Source organism: Dermacentor albipictus, chromosome 7, assembly GCF_038994185.2.
Source record: "Dermacentor albipictus isolate Rhodes 1998 colony chromosome 7, USDA_Dalb.pri_finalv2, whole genome shotgun sequence".
Lineage (NCBI taxonomy): Eukaryota > Metazoa > Arthropoda > Arachnida > Ixodida > Ixodidae > Dermacentor > Dermacentor albipictus.
Window position 1 is genome coordinate 100,298,407 of NC_091827.1, and position 21,142 is coordinate 100,319,548.

The 21,142-nt window shown below is 47.9% G+C and overlaps 1 protein-coding gene across 2 annotated transcripts in view; it reads left to right on the forward strand.

The window, feature by feature from the left end:
* Positions 1 to 21,142, forward strand: part of LOC135917228 (uncharacterized) — a 107,718-nt gene that overhangs the window by 53,863 nt on the left and 32,713 nt on the right. The window contains exon 9 of one of the 2 annotated variants that reach the window (XM_065450763.2): positions 12,674 to 14,109. The exons of the other annotated variant lie outside the window; for it this stretch is intronic. Within the exon in view, the coding sequence (XP_065306835.1) occupies positions 12,674 to 13,071 (398 nt within the window). The 3' untranslated portion in view covers positions 13,072 to 14,109. Of the gene's footprint in view, positions 1 to 12,673; positions 14,110 to 21,142 lie in introns of those variants that run through there. 2 annotated transcript variants of the gene reach the window in all.

The window sequence follows — 21,142 nt, forward strand, 5'->3', positions numbered from 1 at the left end:
GCTCTTTGGTGGCATGCCTCTGCGCGTGGGCCGGTAAATAAGTAGTTCTGACTTGCTCGGGGAGCATTTGAGCCCCGTTCCTTGGAGGTACTCTTCGACTTTGTGAATGGCCGTTTGTAGTTGGTTCTCAATTTAGCTGTCACTGCCACGGCCCGCCCAAATCGTTATATAGTCTGCGTATATAGCGCGGTGGACGCCTTCGATTTCCCGTAGTTTGCTGGGGAGATCCAACATGACTAAGTTTAAAAGGAGCCGAGATATAACTGAGCCCTGGGGGGTACCTGCACTTCCCTGGGTCCGTTCTTCGTGCTCGAGGTCACCAACCGTCAGGGTGGCTTTACGATCAGTCGAAAAGTTCCTCACGTAGTTGTAGGCCCTTTTCCCCAGGTTCAGATTAGACACTTGTCTCAGGATCGACTCGTGAGCGACGTTGTCGAGTTCTTTCTCCAGGTCTAGCCCTAGGATGGCTCTGGTGTTTCTTGCCTTGTCAAAAATCTGGTTCTTCATTTGTAACATGACGCCCTGCGTTTACAGGAGGGATCGGAAGCCTATCATGGGGTCGGGGTAGGTTTCCGTCTTTTCTAGATGGCTGTTCATGCGGCTCAGGAAGGCGTGTTCCAAGACATTACCCACGCACGACGTGAGAGAGATTGGGCGTAGCTTCTCCAAGCTCAACGGCTTTCCGGGCTAGGATATGAGGATAGCCTTGGACCTCTTTCACTCCTCCTGGATGTGGTCTTCCTTCCAGCACTTGTTCATATAGCCCGTGAGTTTGGTGACAGATTTGTCGTCCAGGTTCCTGAGTGTTTTGTTGTTAACCCTGTCCGGTCCTGGGGCTGACTTGCCTTTGAGTCCTTGGAGTGCCGTTCTGATCTCCGTCTCCCTAAAATCTTCATCCAACTTTGGGACTGGGACTGCCAGCGTACCAGCCATGTTCTACCATCGGTCGTTGCGGAAGGTACTTGTCGCAGAGTTTCATGGCGATTTGCTTCTCGCTCGCCACCCATATCTCTTTGCGCAGAAGTCTCTGCATGTCGTCCCTTTGCTTGGATTTGCTTTGGGTTTCACCCAGCAGGTGCCTCAGCAGTCTCCACGTACTTCCGTTGTGGAGTTGGCCATCCGCGACGTTTATAAGCAAAATGACGCTCATAAATTTTATATGCCTAGGCGTTTCAAAACTCGCTCCATTCTTTTTAACTTTATGTTCTTCTTGATTACCTCCATAAAGGTCTAAATGCAGCATGTTGCCGTATCCGATTTATGAACAATTACTATTGCTGGACTAGTTATTTTGATCTTTAGAAGCCATGATCTTTAACATGTATTATCAGATGCAGACAAGAATTTTTGGTTGGCACATTAAGCTGACTTTCTTGCGTGGATGAACCAATTACCGTGGGCTAAGAAATTAACCGCAACTGAGTCACTAATATATTGCTCAATATTGAATGGACAAATCATGAAGCACTGAAAATGGAGGGTTTTATGGTAGCTTTTAAGTGGTAGCGAATAAAAAGATTGATCCGGCATCCCTGCCCTGCGAAAGTGGATGTCCAACGAAGCTGTTCAAAGTCGCCACTACAACTGTTGTATGCAATGCGTTATCTTTAAAGTAATGGTAGTAATAATTTAGAGTAATGGTAGTAATGGTAATTTTTACAGCACGCCGCCGCCCATAGCGATGCTGCAACAACATTGAATGCTGGGCTCGTTCTTTCATATGCGAAAGGCTAGGAAAGTCACTCCCAACGTCGCAAGCTGCCTTCGCCGCGACAGCTTGCCCAACAGTAATCTTTACATGGAAACGTTTGCGGGAAGGGCTATGTGCTTCACATCGTTATCAGAGCATCTTATCATCGATTATGTGGTTCGGATGGTTGTTTTGTGCTGGTTCCTTATTGAAACGTATGCTGTTGTGTATATTCTATGCGTTATTCCTAAGAATGTATGCACTGTTCGCATCACTTTGCTGAGTGCTCGAAGTTCTGCCTTACGTGGGTACCAGCCACTGCTCCTGCCTGGCCTGCACTACCGCGGGGATCGGCCTACATTTTTGCTAATTGACGCTGACACGAAAAATTCCAACCGGCGAAAGGCCAAAAGCTTCGCTATGACATGATCTATGGCTGGTGTTCATAAGTGCCTGATTTGAGAAATGCATGTTGACCTCACTGCCTGTCCTGTCCTTGCTCTCTCTCTCTCTCTGTCTCTCTCTCTCTCTCTGTGACGCAACGCATGCGGCATCAATGGTTTCTGAAGGGCATACGAACCTGACTGTATTCTTTGAGTCCAAAAGAAAAATCAAAAGGGCCCACAGGGCAATGACAACGTGCCGCAGCAATAAAGCAAGGCTCTAAATATAAATAAAAATGATTAATTTTTTTAACAGTGAACTACGCAGGCCGCTGATAATGCCCAATATAGGCACTTTAGGCGCATTTTTGCCGTCGCGTGGTGTTCCGTATAAAGTACGAGGCCGTTAAACCGTCGCCGTGTGTCGTATGCGTCGTATCGCGGCTCAAGCTGGCGCGCGCCAAAAAGAAAGCGGAGAAAAAATGCGCCGTTTTCCGTTGCGCGAAAGACCGGGGGGAGGATGGGAGGTAGGGTGGGTGGCGTTGTGCTGCGAGAGACACTGCGCGTTTCGCGCGACCAGGCGCAAGGGGAACTGACGATTGCGGCTCAATCTCGCGCCGCGCCATATATGGAGGAAAGCGGGGAGGAAGCGCGGGAGGGACGGGGAGGGAGGGGGGCGGCTTTGCTTCCACCCACAGGTGCGCGCTTAGTACGGCCGCGCGCGAAAGCCACCTCTTGAAAGGGGTCTGCAGACAGCTCGTACCTTTGTGCGCGCTGTGTTTTCGCTACTCTTGCGACAAAACGATAGACCGCACAAAGGTCACTTCGCTCGCTGCTGCTGCCGCGCTTCCTCACAACAGCGCTTTGACGGCGAGTGTCCGCGCTCATCGAATTCGATGTGTTCACGTTTGCTTCTGCGCGCTGACACCACACTTGGTAATTCACTTAGTGAGCGAACCTTTTCAAGTTTATATGGTCGGGAAAACTACAATTCTCACTTCGTAAAACTATCTAGTAATTTTCTGTCACCATCGATGCTTCGGCTTTCGCGTGAAACCATATTTGTGTTGTATATAAGAAGATCGTGGAACATCTTTATTCTTCGTCCTTCCATCAAGAATTGCGCTACCTTACGTGCATCTGGTATGAGTTGTTTCCTCGTTTAATTACTTTTATTGATATAGCACGTCAAATAACTCAAAACAGCCGTTACTCACTTACAATAAGTTAGTTAATCTGAATTGCGGTTATAAATTTCAATCATGCATCAAGTAGTATAAGTAAGCTTTTGTATTTTACCAAGCGAACTCCACACCAATTTCATGTTTTAGTTTTTTAGATATGAGGAAGTATTCAATATTCTATTCGAGGTCGTTTTTCTCGAATATTCCTATTAGATTCTAGTTTATATTTATGTCACTGCAACCCCCTAGTAATCTTGCTTGTCAATCGTTAAACTGTCGCGTGAATAACATGCATCATTACTAGCACTTAAGAATTTGCACGTCTCACTTCTATTTCCGTGGTGACCGGCATATCATAGCCCAAGTTGCTTCTGCGCCATAAAATCTTACATGAATTATTCCACTCTTTTGGTACTACACAGTGTCTATGCGGGCTTTTTTTTTTCAGACATTGTCCTAAAGCGAAAGAAATCTAATTCAATTATGGCACGATAGACGAACAGCCTGCCCAAGCGTACATGCTTTGGAAAAAAATCAAAAGCAACCCATTCAAATAATAGACGAAATAAAATGAATAACTTCCTAGTTATAAACATAACCACGCATGTTTTTGTTACAAAGATTAAGGGAATGGGCTTAAAAGGTCAGTTCCGCGTTTCTACGCTTCAAATTAGCCATGTAGACCAATATAGCTGGCGTCAATTATTTGTTCAATTTACCTGACAACGCATGCGGCATAGAAAAGGGATTCTCGCCATTCAAGCTGGCTTTGACGTAGAAGGGTGGCGTCAAGTGAAGCTGTTTCACTCTACCTTCTTCCGCCGAGCTTATGTCTGTAGGTGCTTTGCGACAGCTCCCGATATAATACATAGTCATTTCAACAGCCACCAGCACCCAATATAATGCATAGTCATTTCAACAGCCGAGGCTCAACGAACCCGTTTCTCGGTATGGTAGCGCTTCATCTTACGCCACCCCTCTATGTAACAGGGGGAAATGGGGAAGGGGGCATAGGTTTTACTCTTTATTCTGCGCCACCCCTCACGGTTCAGCCTGCGTAATGATATGAAGTCAACAAATTATTCGCAGTTGGCAATTATTATTCACACGGTCATATCGAAATGCAAAAACACGCAATTCTAGTTTTGTGGTGACAGTTAAGTTTTGAATGCTTGTTCTTTTCTCCTTGAAGTCGACCAAAGTCTCTTCAAGGTGTTTATCGGCGTTGATGAAGCAGGAGGCAGGTTGGAGGTAACAAAACTTGAAGATATATTGCAACGGAAATATTCACACAGTCAAATACAGAGTTAGCCAAAGAACACTGATACAAAACACACAAGTAAACAGCGCCTTACTCTTCTACTTTTCTTAAGTTAGAGCCTAGGACAACTGTCACTACATACGATCAACCGAGTCTCACTGTTCTACCACTAAGTGGTTACGGCCCAGACTAGCGTTGCATCGTATGGAGTCTTACTGTTCTATCAGGTTTAGTGATTACAGCCTAGACTGAGGAACAAGCACCTCGTCTCGGTTGTTATAGGGGAAAGAGACAAAGAAAAAGGGCGGTAGGGTCGTTAGCCCATCCCACGGAAGCAATTGCCAATGAGAGTTGACAGTTTCTTAAGCCACAACCCAAAGGGATGGGCTTACTCTCATAAGTGAATCTATTGGAAAACCACCCTGTTTTCCCTCTTCCCACATCTTCCTCTCCCCCTCCTATTTCCACGTGGTCAGTGACGGCCTCGTCAAACACGCCAGGCATGCATGATTTATTGAGGCCATCTCGCACCTCAGCGGCGTTTCTAGCCAGCAAGGGGGGCTCGGGCGCTGGTGTCCCAACACCGCGTACCGTAGTCCCCCTCAAGGTTTTTCCTGGTAGAAAACTAATTACCGCTGGCGGCATCCGGACTCGGGTGCTCTTCAAACGACGCCGCGCCCCTCTCTACGGCGCGCACTGCATATTGCAACACGACACAAAGCGGGCTCTCCCCAGTGCTCAAAACAAGATGCACGTGGCTGCCGTCCGAATGCGAGGGGCGCGAACCCCCCGCTCCGTACGCGCCAGACGTGGTCAACATTGCTAGCAGCTGCGTCTCCAATTAGCAGGGGACTCAAGAGCCGGCGCCACAACGTCGCGTATACAACCGTCCCGCTCGAGCTTTGTCCGCGTGGCCCTATTATGACCATCGGCGGAATGTCAACAAAGCCCGCGCAAAAGCATTTGCTCCGAATCCGTTTTGCGCCTCTGCACCGCGCCCCCCGCGGCGGCGCGCGCCTCGGCTCGTTACCGACACCACGCGGGCCGTCCGACCCCTCACAAACAGAATCGTTTGCCGCCCGAGGCGCTGGGGGGTGGACGCTTCTCCATTCACAAAACGCACGTGCAACTAGCGGCACTTCAAAAGTATATACAAAACAATCATGCAGCCCTACGCCGTCCATTCTTCCTGTTCGAGAGATGAGCGGCCTAACACGTTCCCCCTAAAGAGTATACTGGGCTGATTTTCGCTCAGTGATACGATAAATCACTGCCGCGATTACGTAATGAACATTCTAACCACCCCCTAGCCTAATTACATCACAAGAACAAACACTTTCAAGTAACAAAGCAAGAAGAGAGTAAAAAGAAATACACAATACATGTCATCAAACTATTAAGTACACGATTGCAGTTCCAAACTGTAAGAGCACTCTAGTGTCTCTGGGTCTTGAATCGGCACTCACAAAGTCCGCAATATACAGCGCCAAGTGAGCAGGAACATTCACGCCCATCCAGTTGGCATGGCACTATAGTATTACGCTGGCTTCCATGAGCTGTTGTGAAGCCTGGACAAAGCATCCGCGTTACCATTACTGACACCCTTCCGATGTCGCACTGACACGTGATATCGCTGTAAAGCCAGCGCCCATCTTGTCAATTTTGCCCCGTGTGGAGTCGAAGTTGTAAGGTACGACAATGGATTGTGGTCGGAAACAACGTTTATCTCGGCACCAAAAAGCCAGTAGTCAAACTTCTTTAAGGCCCATATAATAGCAAACGCTTCCCTCTCAATTGTCGACCATCGCGTCTGAGTCGGCGCGAAGCGGTGGCTGGCAAAGGCAATAGGCCCCTCCTTTCCCTCGGCTGTCATTTGCGCCAAACAAGCGCCCGCCGCCGTAGCTGACGCGTCTGTGAAAAGCCAGTAGGGCTCAGATGGGTCTGGAGTGCTGAGCGCCACGGCCTCGCACAGGGACTGTTTCAGTGTCTTAAACGCCGTCTGAGCTTCCTCTGACCAGGGTATGCTATTGGGTACCCCCTTCTTTGTTAACCGCGTGAGCGGGCTCGCCACCTCTGCACATTCTCGGACGCACTCGCGATAGTAGCCGCACAGTCCTAGCAGGCTGCGTAGCTCCTTTTTAGTGCGTGGTGTCGCCACATTCTTAATTGCAGCTATTTTCTCTTCGTGTTCTGGGGTTGAGAATCTTGGTGCGCAACCTAATTTCTCGAGCATCGACTGTGTGAGCTGTGATTTGAAATTAGTGCCCTGGTCGGAACAGATCATTTCCGGAACGCCAGTGCGACTGAAAATTTCAATCAACGCGTCGCAAGTCGCCTTAGCTGTCAAAGAACGCAGTGGGACAACCTCTGGCCACCCTGTGCAAATGTTCACCAAGCAAAGCGCGTACCTGTGACCTTTCGCTGACGGTCTGTCTAAGGGTCCAATGATGTCTGTACTGACAATTTGAAAAGGGTGATTTGGCCTAGTGGGAGGAGTTATAGGTACTATGTCCGTGCGACGCCTGTCAGAGCGAATTTGACAATCATGGCACGAACGACAATGCTCTAATACCTCCTTCTCCATGCCAGGCCAAAAAAAATTACACCTAATACGCACTTTAGTTTTCCTTGGCCCTAGGTGCCCTCCGCATAGTGACTCATGAGCTAAACGCATCACCTCACTGCGCTTGTCTTTGGGAACAACTAGTTGTCTCACTCGGGTGCCTACTATTGAGTCCCAGTGGTGTAAGAGTCCATCAGAGACGAACATGCCGGATTTCCCACTCCGAGCATCTTCCCAACCTTTCTTTAAGGTAGCGTCAGCTAGCTGCCATCTGCGGAACTCTTCTCTCTGGCTTATTGACGCATCCCTCTCTTCATCAATTAGCTCAACTTCTCCAGAAACACCTTCCTCCTCCAAAGTAACATTGCAGGCTACTGCCTCGGCTTTCTCATTTGATCGCTCTATCCTCTGAGCAGGCTCGGCCGGTGCTACAATGGATTCCAGAGAGCTGCTGGCCTTGAATAAATGTTCCCAATCTTCCTTGGTCAACAAACAATCTGTGCCCTCGACGAGCTCATTAGTCAACGCGCAGAGTAGGTCAATGTTCTGGGGCTCCGCCGCCATTTGCGGGCTATTTAACTTTACCGGCAACGTTGCTAGCTTTGCTTCGATAGTTTTACCAAATGCAGACACCAATCTTATTGTGCCTGATGGCTCCACGATACTTTTCGGAAGGAGACTCTCGCGTATGACAGTTATTTCACTTCCCGTATCTAGAATCGCATCTGTGGATACGTTTCCGCATGAGATAGGGATCAACTGCAGGTTAGTCATGCCTTCGCCTTTGTGTTTCAAGGCCTCTACCTTTGCAGTGAGGACTCCATTCGGTATCTCACTCCCCGTCTCGTGGGCTATCGACACCCTTTGTGCCCTCTGCCTTGGCTCGATAGCCTTCTTTGGCTGATTTTCCTTGTCACTAGACATCGGGCAATCCTTAGCGAAATGGCCTGAGCTGTGACATACGTGGCACCTGAGGGCGCTTTTCGCTACGCGCGTCTGCTTTTGCCCCATCTCTGCCACTGATGGCTTTGAGGCGTATCCTTTGCCTTTGGCTTGTTCCAAAGTTTGTAGTACTTTGGCAATCTCAGGTGGCTTAAGCCATCCCTCCCCTTCTCGTAGCATCACGTATTCAAGACCCTCTATACTAAGGCCCGCTTTTATACGATCCGCTACCACGAGTTCTGCCATAACTTCTACAGTGTCGGCTCCTCTTACTTGAAGGTAGTAGGAGAAATACGTTTTCACTCGCGACGCGAACTGTGACCACGTTTCCTCCTTCCGCTTCACTGCTCTCTCAAACCTTTGCAGATACTCCGCCGGAGAAAGCTTCAGTTCCATCAACACTGTCTGTTTAACTGACTCGTAATCTGTACTCTCTTCCTGGTTGAGGTTACGCAGTAGGTAGCGAACGCGCTCAGTTAGAGCTGGCATGACTAAATGCACACGACTCTCATACGGTACCCCGTAAGTAGCAAAAAGTCTTTCTACCTCCTCAAACCATAAGGGTACATCCGCGTCACACGGCAGGCGGAACCCTTTCAGCACTTTTGCGCATTGCGCGACGGAGTCGAAGCCCATTCGCCTCCGATCGCCCCGCTCCGACTCAGCGCTGGACGACGTCCCATTGAGACGTTCAGCATTCGTCCTTGCCTGCAACAGCCTTTCGTACTCAATCTGAAGTTGTATACAGGTAGTCTGAGCATTGAGCCTTTGAATTTCAAGTTCAAGCGTTCTTGTATCATTCGGAATTTGCAAAGGCTGAGATGCCTGCTGCGAAAATTCCTGGCTCTGACTGGGTTCTCTCATTTCATTTGACTTATCGGAATTTAGCCTATCGTCATTTGATAACTCCCGATTCCGATCCATTTCCGCCACCGTCGCACCCTCAACTCCATTAGACTCCATTGTCTCTGCGCCCCTGCGTGTCCTCACCATTTGCTCTACACATCAACTGCCATGCCAACTTGAGAAAGACGCAAGAAATCCTGCTCACCCTTTGCTGAATGCACTGTCGTTTTCGGATCTCCTCCACGGTGCCGGGCTTGGCTGCTGTGGGATCTTCTCAAAGGTGCAGGAGGTGCTCGTTGGATGACTTGATTCCCTCACCACTGGTCCAGGATTCGATGTTGTAGAGCTCGCCGATCCTGTCGACTGCGCCAGTTATGTGTTTTTGTTGATTGTTCTTTTCTCCTTGAAGTTGACCAAAGTCTCTTCAAGGTGTTTATCGGCGTTGATGAAGCAGGAGGCAGGTTGGAGGTAACAAAACTTGAAGATATATTGCAACGGAAATATTTACACAGTCAAATACACAGTGAGCAAAAGAACACTGATACAAAACACACAAGTAAACAGCGCCTTACTCTTCTACTTTCTCTTAAGTTAGAGCCTAGGACAACTGTCACTACATACGACCAACCGAGTCTCACTGTTCTACCACTAAGTGGTTACGGCCCAGACTAGCGTTGCATCGTACGGAGTCTTACTGTTCTATCAGGTTTAGTGATTACAGCCTAGACTGAGGAACAAGCACCTCGTCTCGGTTGTTATAGGGGAAAGAGACAAAGAAAAAGGGCGGTAGGGTCGTTAGCCCATCCCACGGAAGCAATTGCCAATGAGAGTTGACAGTTTCTTAAGCCACAACCCAAAGGGATGGGCTTACTCTCATAAGTGAATCTATTGGAAAACCACCCTGTTTTCCCTCTTCCCACATCTTCCTCTCCCCCTCCTATTTCCACGTGGTCAGTGACGGCCTCGTCAAACACGCCAGGCATGCATGATTTATTGAGGCCATCTCGCACCTCAGCGGCGTTTCTAGCCAGCAAGGGGGGCTCGGGCGCTGGTGTCCCAACACCGCGTACCGTAGTCCCCCTCAAGGTTTTTCCTGGTAGAAAACTAATTACCGCTGGCGGCATCCGGACTCGGGTGCTCTTCAAACGACGCCGCGCCCCTCTCTACGGCGCGCACTGCATATTGCAACACGACACAAAGCGGGCTCTCCCCAGTGCTCAAAACAAGATGCACGTGGCTGCCGTCCGAATGCGAGGGGCGCGAACCCCCCGCTCCGTACGCGCCAGACGTGGTCAACATTGCTAGCAGCTGCGTCTCCAATTAGCAGGGGACTCAAGAGCCGGCGCCACAACGTCGCGTATACAACCGTCCCGCTCGAGCTTTGTCCGCGTGGCCCTATTATGACCATCGGCGGAATGTCAACAAAGCCCGCGCAAAAGCATTTGCTCCGAATCCGTTTTGCGCCTCTGCACCGCGCCCCCCGCGGCGGCGCGCGCCTCGGCTCGTTACCGACACCACGCGGGCCGTCCGACCCCTCACAAACAGAATCGTTTGCCGCCCGAGGCGCTGGGGGGTGGACGCTTCTCCATTCACAAAACGCACGTGCAACTAGCGGCACTTCAAAAGTATATACAAAACAATCATGCAGCCCTACGCCGTCCATTCTTCCTGTTCGAGAGATGAGCGGCCTAACAGTGACTACGGTAAAACTGACGATATAAAGACAAGCGCTCACCTGCGAACATTGTAATCTATGCTACCTCCCTCTCGTGCAACTGTCTCGTGCCCGAGACCAAGAAAGCGTGAAGAAAGATTCTATTTGTTGCAAAAAGACGCACTTAAACAATGATTAGGCTTTGGGCGCTGCACACAAGCAGCAGCAGCAGCAAGGTTGGAACAGCCTAGTCTGAATAAGGGAGCATTATTTTCGTTTCTGTTTCAGATTTTTTTATCGTGGTACGAGGGCCTTTCACTGACTTTGCTGCTGCTTTTTTATAACAATATATCTCGTGTTGCGCGAACTTGTCTGTTTGAACTTCGTCGAAGCGACCGCATGTTTTGCTCTCTTTAACCTTCGCATACCTTCACAGTGGACTTGCAGAGACCGATGGTCCAAACTTTTTAGCAAGCACCATTTTTCGTAAAACCCGAAGCAATATTCGTTGAATCGTGAATCATTACCAAATTCGTAAATATTACGAAAAATACGGGAGATTGGGAAGGTATGCTTCTAATAATGAGTTCAAGTGTTTGTAAATAAAGAGTTGTTAATGTAATTAGTTTATTTATCTTCACGGATGATCATTGTTTCAAGTGATGTCCGCCTGGACCGAAAAATAATGTTTAGCGGTATTATTCGTGGTGAATTTTTAGGCTTGTCTTTAACTTGTTCGAAGTAAACAGCACAATGTAGAATTTGGTGCTGCAGAAAGTAGTCATGCAAGCAATCAACCGTTCTCCTCCATTGAGCGTATCAGTAGATACGTAGCTCTGTTGAGCTGATAAAGTAAAAAAAATGAAACTATGGTGCTTTACATGCCAAAGCCACTTTCTGATTATGAGGCACGCCGCTGTCGGGAACTGCGGAAATTTGGACCGCCTGGAGTTCTTTAACAAGCACCTAAATCTAAGTACACGGGTATTTTCGCGATTCGCCCCTATCGAAGGGGGGTCGCCGTGGCGTGTATTCAATCCAGTAACCTCGTGCTCAGCAGCTAAACACCATAGTCATGGAGCAACCAGGGCGTTTGAGCTGATAACGTGATTATCAATTCTGGCAAGCACCATCCTTCTGTTTAAGCACATGATAAACCAGGTTTCCAGTGTTGAGTGACCATTAGAATGGTTTAGAAAACCATTCACCTAGAAAACCTGGTGTTTTCTAGGTGAGAGAACAGTGGCAGCTTGTTTGCAGTTGAGTCCGCATGCGCCAAAGCATTTGGACGCACTACTCTGTGTGTGCTTCGCGGAGGACTGGGCTGTGCCATAGCCGGCCTTGGAATACTACGCGCTATAGGAAAATTACAGCTTTGTGGGATTTTTTGTTAGCTTTGCGTGATACATAATACGATATCTTAAAAGGTGACAAGTTAGGTGTACTGCTCATGTATATCTTATACCGCTTACGAAAGCTGAGAGTTACTGTGATGGTATAACATGGCAGCACCCAGAACGTTCACTTTGATCGTAATTCGCCCGAGCTACTTACACTCCAAAGTGACAGCAAAGAAAAAAGATAGTAATACCAGCCATCGCTTAGTCCCATCTTACGCTAAGGAGACTACTTTAGCGATATTCTGTCGTTATTGCTGGTATTGGGTGCTTTTCTTGACATTGATAGGTCTCACAGATGGCCCCGGACCTGGAAAATGTTGTGAGTAGCACCAAGCATATGGCGCTACAGCATTAGCATACGGGATGCTGTGGTGATGCGTTAGCGATGTCGAAGGCTCCAAATGCTCAATTCTTCACTGCATGCCTAATTTTATGGGGTAGCACGGTACGTTGTGACTGTAGGTTAAAACCTTGCTTTCTCGGCAAGTCAACCACAGTTTTGCCTTGCGGTGGTGTATGCATGGATGGCCTAACGAATCACTTATCGCGGTTACGTAAACGTGTCGCGCAAAGCTAAAACTTTCTATTGAAGTCACCGTGACCCTCAGAACACGCTGTGTAGTGCTTGTGTGATCATATTTATTTTAGGAAATGGGTTACTCTGGCTATTGTCATTACATGTCGATCGCTATCAGAAGCAAGTGATTTGGTTGCTTATCTGTATATTATGTTTGCTCTCGTTTTCTTAAGTCGGGAAAGATCCAATCCTCGACATCGCTGGTAAAGGCAAGCAGGCAGCGAATGAAACGTCATACGCAATTTCTGCTGACGTCATCACGGAACTGGCTTTGCGCACGGCACTGGCGGCTTCCAGGGCGACCCGCCAGCTGCCGCAACGCAAGTCAGCGGCGTCACCTTCAGGGACGGCGGAGCCTGAAGTGCGACGAAAGGAGGCATGGCTGCTGCGGGACCACGTCTTCTTCTGGCGTTTCTGCCACTCGCTGTGCGGAGACGTCCAGCGAGCCGGACTGTGCGACCGTGTGATGCCTCGTGTGCCGGGCTTTGCGGAGGCCTTCGCCTGTGGCCCTGCCGAGACCCCGTGTATCGCTGCGGCCAGCGCTGTCCGTCTTGCGACAACTTCTATTTGAGCTCATTTAAGCGCCCCACTTTTCAGAGACCGAGGCTGAAAACTGACCAAACGTACCGCGTGACAGATTTCAGGGCCTCAGAGTAGATCTTTTTTTTTTCTATCAAAACACGCTTTCGCCCATTTGTTCTCACAGCGTTGAATCTTAGAAATGCTTTAAGGCCAGAATACATGGAGCGAATATGCGACGAATAGTCGGCGTTCGACGCCCGGCGGCGTACGCGCGACGCGCGGCGGCGGAGAAATCGTCTTTCGCCGCCGATCCAGCTGGCGCAGAAAAGTTCGTCGGGCGTCGGCGATACCGGAAGCGGCAAACGAGCGGCGCCCCAAAGCGAGCCAATCAGGTCTCACTATCCGCCCCGACTTCCGACCTGGCTTCCCCGCTTGTCCGTGTATCCCGATCCCGCTCTATCGTTCACGCTGGTCTCCCGCTTTTCGTGTTCGTGGTATCCAAAGAGGCGCGGCTGGAATTTAACGACAAATTAATTTCGGCTGTTCAGAAGCGTGCCATCCTGTGGGACATTTCTAAACAAAATTTTACGCGTTTTTAGAGTGTTCCGCAATTCAAAAGCAAGAATAGTTGTCGTTAAAGTTTTTTTTTTTTTGTCATGTGTTTCACTACAGCGCTTTTGCCTCGTCTAGCCACACTGATAACAACGCAGCGGCTCGCCGGCGGCGGCCGCCGTGTGTTCGCTCCATGTAGCGCAGCCCGACGAACATACGGTGTCGCGCCGCGGCTGATTTTCCGCCGCCCGAACATCGTCGTGAAAGTTCGCTCCATGTATTCTGGCCTTTAGTGTGAGTTTCAAAGGGATGCAGTATATGAATATTCTGGTTTCGATGGTGATCTAGTTTTAGAGCTTTAACTGGTATTGATTTTTGCCGTCGTACGTTTAGTGCTTTATACTGTCGACTTCCTTTTTTTTTCCTAACGTAGTTCTGTGTGGAACCTGCAGACTCATTTTAATTGTTCTACAATTGTTTGGAGATTCGCAATCGCTTGAATTATAAATGCTCAAAGAAATTTTCTGCAGCGCAACTTGATGTGTCAAGAGTTGTCGAAGTAAACGAGTCTATAAACTATCAGGCTCCGGCCGCCCAGAAAGCTAATTAATTTTATTTGCGATAGGGCGCTGCCAAATCCGTGTGAAGCAAATTTTGTAATTATAATTTGTTATATTATTTATTTTGCCGACGTTTCCCGAATTACCTGAACGCTGAACACTTGTTGGCATGCCATATTATTACCAGAATGGCATACTGTGTTCCGCAAAACGTGAATAGTAGTCAGCTTCGGTGTGAACTGAGTCAGGCATTAAAATGACAATCAAAGGCAAAATGCAAGAGTATAATATATCAAAATTGGAACACAGTAATCAGGCAATACCAAACAAATCCCTTTAGGCATGATATTAATCTTCATAAGGCAGGCAGGATGATGAAGCGAAAAACTGGTTGCGATGTAAACTTGACTTTGTGCTCCAGACCCTTGGGAAATGATGGAGTTAACCAGGAACTTTACAATACAAGAAGTTGCACTTGGGACCATGCGAAAAATGATACATTTGGGAATGATTGCCATACAACAGCCAGCCTACTCCAAGGTACACGGAAATCCAGGACACCACGTTAATGTCACCAGTGTTCTGCCTTATGAGCAAGATCGGGATATTCGCTCGTTTTCAGTTATACCGGTCAAAATTTCTCTCGACGCTGAATTAATAAGTGCAAAATTTTAAAAGAATGTGCAGCTTAGTTTATGTAGGCGGGCCGAAGAAGCCGCTTCAGCCAATATATTCAGCCAATGCCGGGCTGAATATTCAGCCTTCAGCCAATGCCGGGCCAACGCCTGCTTCACTTCCGCCGCGGGTTGGCCCGGCATTGCACTATCTTCGGTATCGGCCGACGCATGGGGAGTGCTTAACGCCTTCTTCACCTCCGCCTCGAGTCGGCCCAGCATTGTACTATCTTCGGTATCGGTCCACGTATGGGGAGCTTTTTCTTACAATGACACTACAATTTCCTTGCATGGTAGGGCTATACAGCTTCGCTGCAAAAGGGTGCTCGTATATAGTCCTCTTCCTTATCTCCGGGTTTTGGCTTCCCACACCTAAGGTTATGTCCTACTTTCGAGGCACCGGCTCCGAAGGTCCGTTAAGCCTGTTTCACACGCATGCAAGCGATGGAGCGAATGGAGCGAACTGCGGCGCGGCGCTAAGCTTTTCGCGAGGTTTCGTTTCACATGCAATGCCGCCGCGCGTTTTCCGCCACATCGAATATCAAGGTCGCTGGCAAAAAACACGGGACTTTCAGCCAGTTTCGGTAGTTTGCGACTACCGACATAAGAATTGTTTTGTCCCTTCTTCTGAAAATGTTATATTATATATACATAGCCTGCGTTTTAAGTATATAAATCATGCTCCCATTTTATTTTTCTTGTTTTAGTAAAAAAAATACGCATATGCGGCGCATAAACTCGCGAGCGGCTCGATACTATGCCATAATGGAGTCTAGCGTGCCGACTAGAGTGTGTCGACCGAGGAGAATTTATGTGCGCCACATTATGTTTCTTAAACGCATCGGCTTTCGCTAGAGGAGTACTGTCTTTAAAGAAAAAAACAAGGGTTTGCCAGAACTCCCACACGGCAGTGAGTTGGGCTTCCACAGAAAACAGTAGTTATCGGGATGCTGGTACTCTGCAGTATTTTCGTACATATGCCGCTGCTGATGAACGCCAACACTGAGTATTTTCAAAGGTATTATAACATGTCGACAGAAACGATTAAGGAGCTCCGTGGTCTCGTTGAAGGGCCACTCACGAAGCTCTTCGTTGTGCGGGAACCCATACCATCTCGCGCAAGACTTGCAGTGACTCTCAGTTATTTCGCTGCCTTTCATTGATAAATCCCTGATCCGAGTACGCCAAGCTGACATTACTTCTGCCCTACCTCCCAGGTACATAGCATCGGGGATGCAAATTCAAGATGTCGCCCTGGTATTCAGTGTGGGCATTTCCAGAGCTGATAATAGCAAGTAGCAATAAATAAACAACGTCCTCTGCGCGGGTTTGGTCACGCGGCGAGGCGGGCCGTCATTGGTTCGGAAGGGGTGCTACCGCCGCGATGCAATACCAACTTGCCCGAACCTCGCCGCTCTATCCGCTAGTGCCGCCGCCGCCGCTCAAAACAGGTTCTTGCGTCGCGGCGGCTGGAATCGCGAGCATTTTCGCTTTCATGTGAACCAGACTTTAGGCTTATCTTCCAACAGTCTTCAATGGAAGCGAACCCTGTCGGATCTTTTGAGGTCTTTTATGGGCACGGATGTAGCTTTGGATCCTGTTCTGGCAGGCAACGCTAACGCAAGTATAGCCCTCTCCTACTAGCCGTAGCAATTCCGGTGACATGGACGTGAGCGCAGCGTTGACCAGCAGCGGCAGCGTTGCTTTCATGCTGTGTTGTACAGCCCGAAGCGAGACAGCGCACACGTACAGGGACAAAACGACGACAATCGCCTACAGCCAACTGAAATTCTATGGCCTGTTAGAAGGTGTTATATAGAAAAACGGAGGGAAAATGACAGAAAAAGTGTACACGTAAAAAACAAACAGATGATAAGAAATGAAGAAAAACATTATACCAATATCGTCACCACTCACTGCTCGCACTGCCATTATCTAAGATTTCCAACTCCCTTCAGGATAAGGCCAGGAATGACTTACTTATGCACAGGTATTTTTCATGTGGTATGCTAGCGGATTCGATGATCATGCGCGTTCGATCATCCCTGTGTGTGAAAAGTACTTTTTTTTTTCATACAGATTGGTGCATCCGCATGCGCTAGAATGCAGGGCTAAGAACCCTTCGTTTGCATTTTTAACATTATTCGCATATTCACGCAGACGATTGTTCAGCCCTGTTTTACCTGTCTGACCTACGTAGCATGCGCCACATTTGAACGGGATTCTTTACGCAACCCCCTGCATATACAATCCACGTAACGGTTGCGGTGCCTGACTTCACACTGGATTTTTGTTCCTTGATAGGGGTACTTTTACTTGATATCGAACAAAGCTTGTGTGGGGCAGAAAACGCTTCACGTACACCAACTCGCTCACCGATTTTTTATGTCGATGGGCGATTTGATGCTTGTATGGAATCACCGCCACCTTACGGTCCATTTCTGCGGGCTGCTCTTGGGTAACCACGGCTTCGCTTTTAGGTTTTCTTCTTTTTTGCGGATTACATCACCTACAGAGACAAGTAATCCGTCAGTATAGCCCGTGGCTTTCAGGCGTGTAACTTGAGCTTGAGAACTGCCATTTAGTCTGTGGTGGCAGGACCAGTCTAAAGCGTTAGAGAATCATGCCTGAACAATAGCGATCTTACTAGTTTGCTCTGTTCTGATAAGAAGGGGACGAGTGGTTTGTGCGCACGGGGTTCATATGTCCTGCAAAGATGATCATTAGAAAGCACAAGCTTGAGGTCGAAGAAACGCAGGGAATCATCTTGTGGCATTTCATATGTTGAAACCAGGGGGCATCGACATTCTTCTAATATGCCCACGAGTTGTAATGAAGTGGGAAACAACTCCGAGACAGCCACAGTGTCAAACTACCAAAAATACGCCCCCGTATCTGAAGGTTCTCAGAACCTTAGTTCCTTAATAGTTGCTGCAAGACTCTGATTTTGCCAAAAACAGGTCCCTCAACGCAGTACAAGACCTGATGGACACACCTTTGTTCTGAAGATAGATTTCGTCATTGCATTTCACGTATGAGGATTCAAGGTAAAACTGTACCAGGCTGAGGAAATTTTCCGAGCTTCAGCCTGCTCGGTTTTGAAAGTCAACCTCACCTAAATCTAACATGCACTTCTAGTTAAAGCAACACTGCTTCCCTGTGAAAATGTACTGCGCGAAAGAATACAGACGCACATAGTATACAGATATCAAATAAGCAGTTCAACAAAAGTGTTACCGGTGCTCATAAGGGAAGTAAATATTTTCGGAACCTATGTTCAGTTGTCCCATGAAGTTCGTACTTGCTATCAAATTTCAGCCACTTGCACTGTTATAAATAAATAAAACGATTCATCTGCTGGTATTTGTTCAAATTATGAATACTGTCTACGTGTAGAAAAGTTGCTCATGGCCACCACAACCCGTACATGAGCTACACACATCTGTAAAAGGCGTGAAGCAGAAGCTGCCCTGAGGCTAATGAAGTATACTGCCGAGATAGTTGGTTGGTACATGGGTTTTAAAAACGGTTTTAGGCGCAATATACTGGACACTGATAACGGACAGGCGAACACTCCCAAGTGTTGTTGTTTTTTTCCCAGGTGCTTCAGCTATATACCCTAAGGCATGCGAACAAGAACATACACAGGTGAGGTCACGTTTCATAGAAACTAAACCTAATAATATCCGAAGAGCCAGGAAACTATAATCTCACACTCGGGAAGAGGCAATGACTTTGATGAAACAGAGCTTTGTTGAAGAAATTTTGGCGTGGGCCTACCAAGGCTTCAGAAGAATGCGAAAAGAAACAAAACGTCTCTTGTTATTCAATATAAATACAAAGTTGTTGATTCGTCAAAGAATACAAATTCTAGGTTCGATGTACCCGTAGTATTTTCGGCTCCTCTGTAACATTCGCGCGTTTGGGCGTACCTGTCTTCCATAAAGAGGATCGAGTGTGTAAAGAACCACGTAAAGTGTTTCTTGAAAAAATGCTTTACTAGCGTCGTGTATGAGATTCCTTTAGACTGCGGCAAGGTGTACGTCGGCCAAACTGGGCGTTGTATAAATTGTCGCCTGCGAGAGCTCGCGCTATCACTGAAGAATGAGACTTGCTCACATATGCCCTATCAATGCAAAGTGTGCAAGTGTGAACCTTTCCTTGAAAACACATGCAATTACGAAAATTAATGATACGATGGCACGGGAAATAGTAGAGGCGATGTATGTATGAGAAAGTTTCCTGACCGGTGTATCAGCATTCTGTCAGTGACTCTTCACGAGAATGGCTTTATTTTCCTGGCTGATAGGATATGATTAGGTCTCGTTTCCGTCTCATGTGACCTCACCTGTGTATGTTCTTGTATGCATGCATGAGGGTATATAAGGGAAGCATCGGGGAAAATAAAAATTAGTTGCGAGTGTAGGCCAGACTGTTTTCAGTCGCCCGCTTTTCTGCGCTGAAAACCATTGGAATCTCGCATCCACCGGCCAAGGAGGAATATCATGCAGGTACGTGAATGAACCTACGAAACCAGTAACACGTACTTTCGTGCAGTCAAAACCGGAAACTAGAGTATTTACACACTTTTTTGAGCACACCGTGTGCATGCGCCATGTTTCAGCAACAGGAACTCTCAACGTTCGGGTGCTTTACGCCCTAAATAATAGTTATTTTCTCTATATCTTTGCGGAATTCCAACGCATCATTATTAAGGACAGTTACCGACTGACGACGCAAAATCTCGCCTCAACAGCTGCTCCGCAGGGCTCGGACGAACTTTTCCGCCGATTTGCTTCGGTAACGCGCTAGTCGTCGTGCGCTATGGCAGGAACAACATAAGCGGCGCCACTGTGGAGGCCTCGCTGAGCGCGGGAGCGGACTGTAGGAGGAAACTAGTTGCCGCTAAAACCCCTCAAACTGCGTAAAGTACCGGCTCTCCACCTTCCCTACTCCTCCAGTTCTCCTCTTTCATGCTGCCACCTCGACCGTGGCACCGCCTACACCACTACAGCGTAGCCCACGGCATTTCGCAGAGTGAATGCACGCGTTGCAAGGCGCTGCGCTTTAATTGTTCGCGTTGGCTTTCTAGCTCCGGGTATCTTCGTGTACAGCATAGAATTTCTACACGGCCGGTTAAGCAAATTCAGTGATGTTAGCTTCTTTTAATGTTTTGATAGCTATTTTTCCAAGCAAAAGTACCTTAAGGAGCGCTAACGCTGCGCAGTGACAATTTCGAATGTATCGCCCGTGCTACCATTTGGTAACCGACATTTCTCAAGTACTTGTCGCAAGATCTTGTTTCGAATGGTTGCAAATCACATGTGTACGATCGAATGCCAACACACTGACCTCCAGTAAGCCCTAAGCAGCCTAAATATTCGGCGCCGTCCCTACCATGTGAATTCACGGCGCGTATCAGCTATGACGTACGAAGGACAATAGAAGGCACAAACGAACGTTGCTCTGAAGGTTCGAAACAGTATTACAAGCTACAGTGCCTCCAACTTTTCTGCTTGCCAATCTTCTGAGCACGTGTAAAGGCTCAGAGGTGGGCCATTCTTCCATTATATTTCTTGTGCCTGAAAGTCGACAAAAACACGCGCGGCCGATCATCGAGTCGGGATTCTACGATTACAAAAAATGAAATCGGCTTTTAGTGTTCGTTCGCGAAGCGGGTGTGCGAGAATAGCGCTTCACTCAGCCTTAAACAAGTGCATTGTTTTTTCATCTTAGTGACTCATCACGAATAGCACTTCATTGTGCGTTAGCTGCTCCGTTTACGAAGCGACGTACTTGTCGCGAACGGAGTTGCACTAAAGTTCGTGCATTGAGGACCGTTCTGCCCGCTCCGAAATAACATTTACGAGATATGGCTTTAGTGAAGTAATGACCGCGGGAAGAATTACCGCGCTGTAACGCGGCCGAAATCGCATTAAGTGAAATCATGCAGTCGTTCATATTAAAGCAACATTTGTTTTATCACTACGCGTGCCTCTGAGACATAGTGGTAAAAGGAGCTAATATTTGAACGAATGAGTCGCCAAACGATTAAACGAACCAGCGAACGATGGATAACCAGCCGTTGCACGAGCGAGCGACCGCACGTTTTCATTGCGAGCGCTCCACTGCCGCATCTACCTACGCACATTTTACAATTGGCAAGAATTGACACGTACGTCTCAAGGACTTCTGATGCTGCCGTGCGGTGACGAAGCAATGCAAGCCTGCTAGCGCACAATACGATTAAGAGCACCAAACACAACCACATATGCTTAAATACAGCACTCATCGCGTAGGAATCGTGTTAAAGAGTACAGACAAATCGCAACCT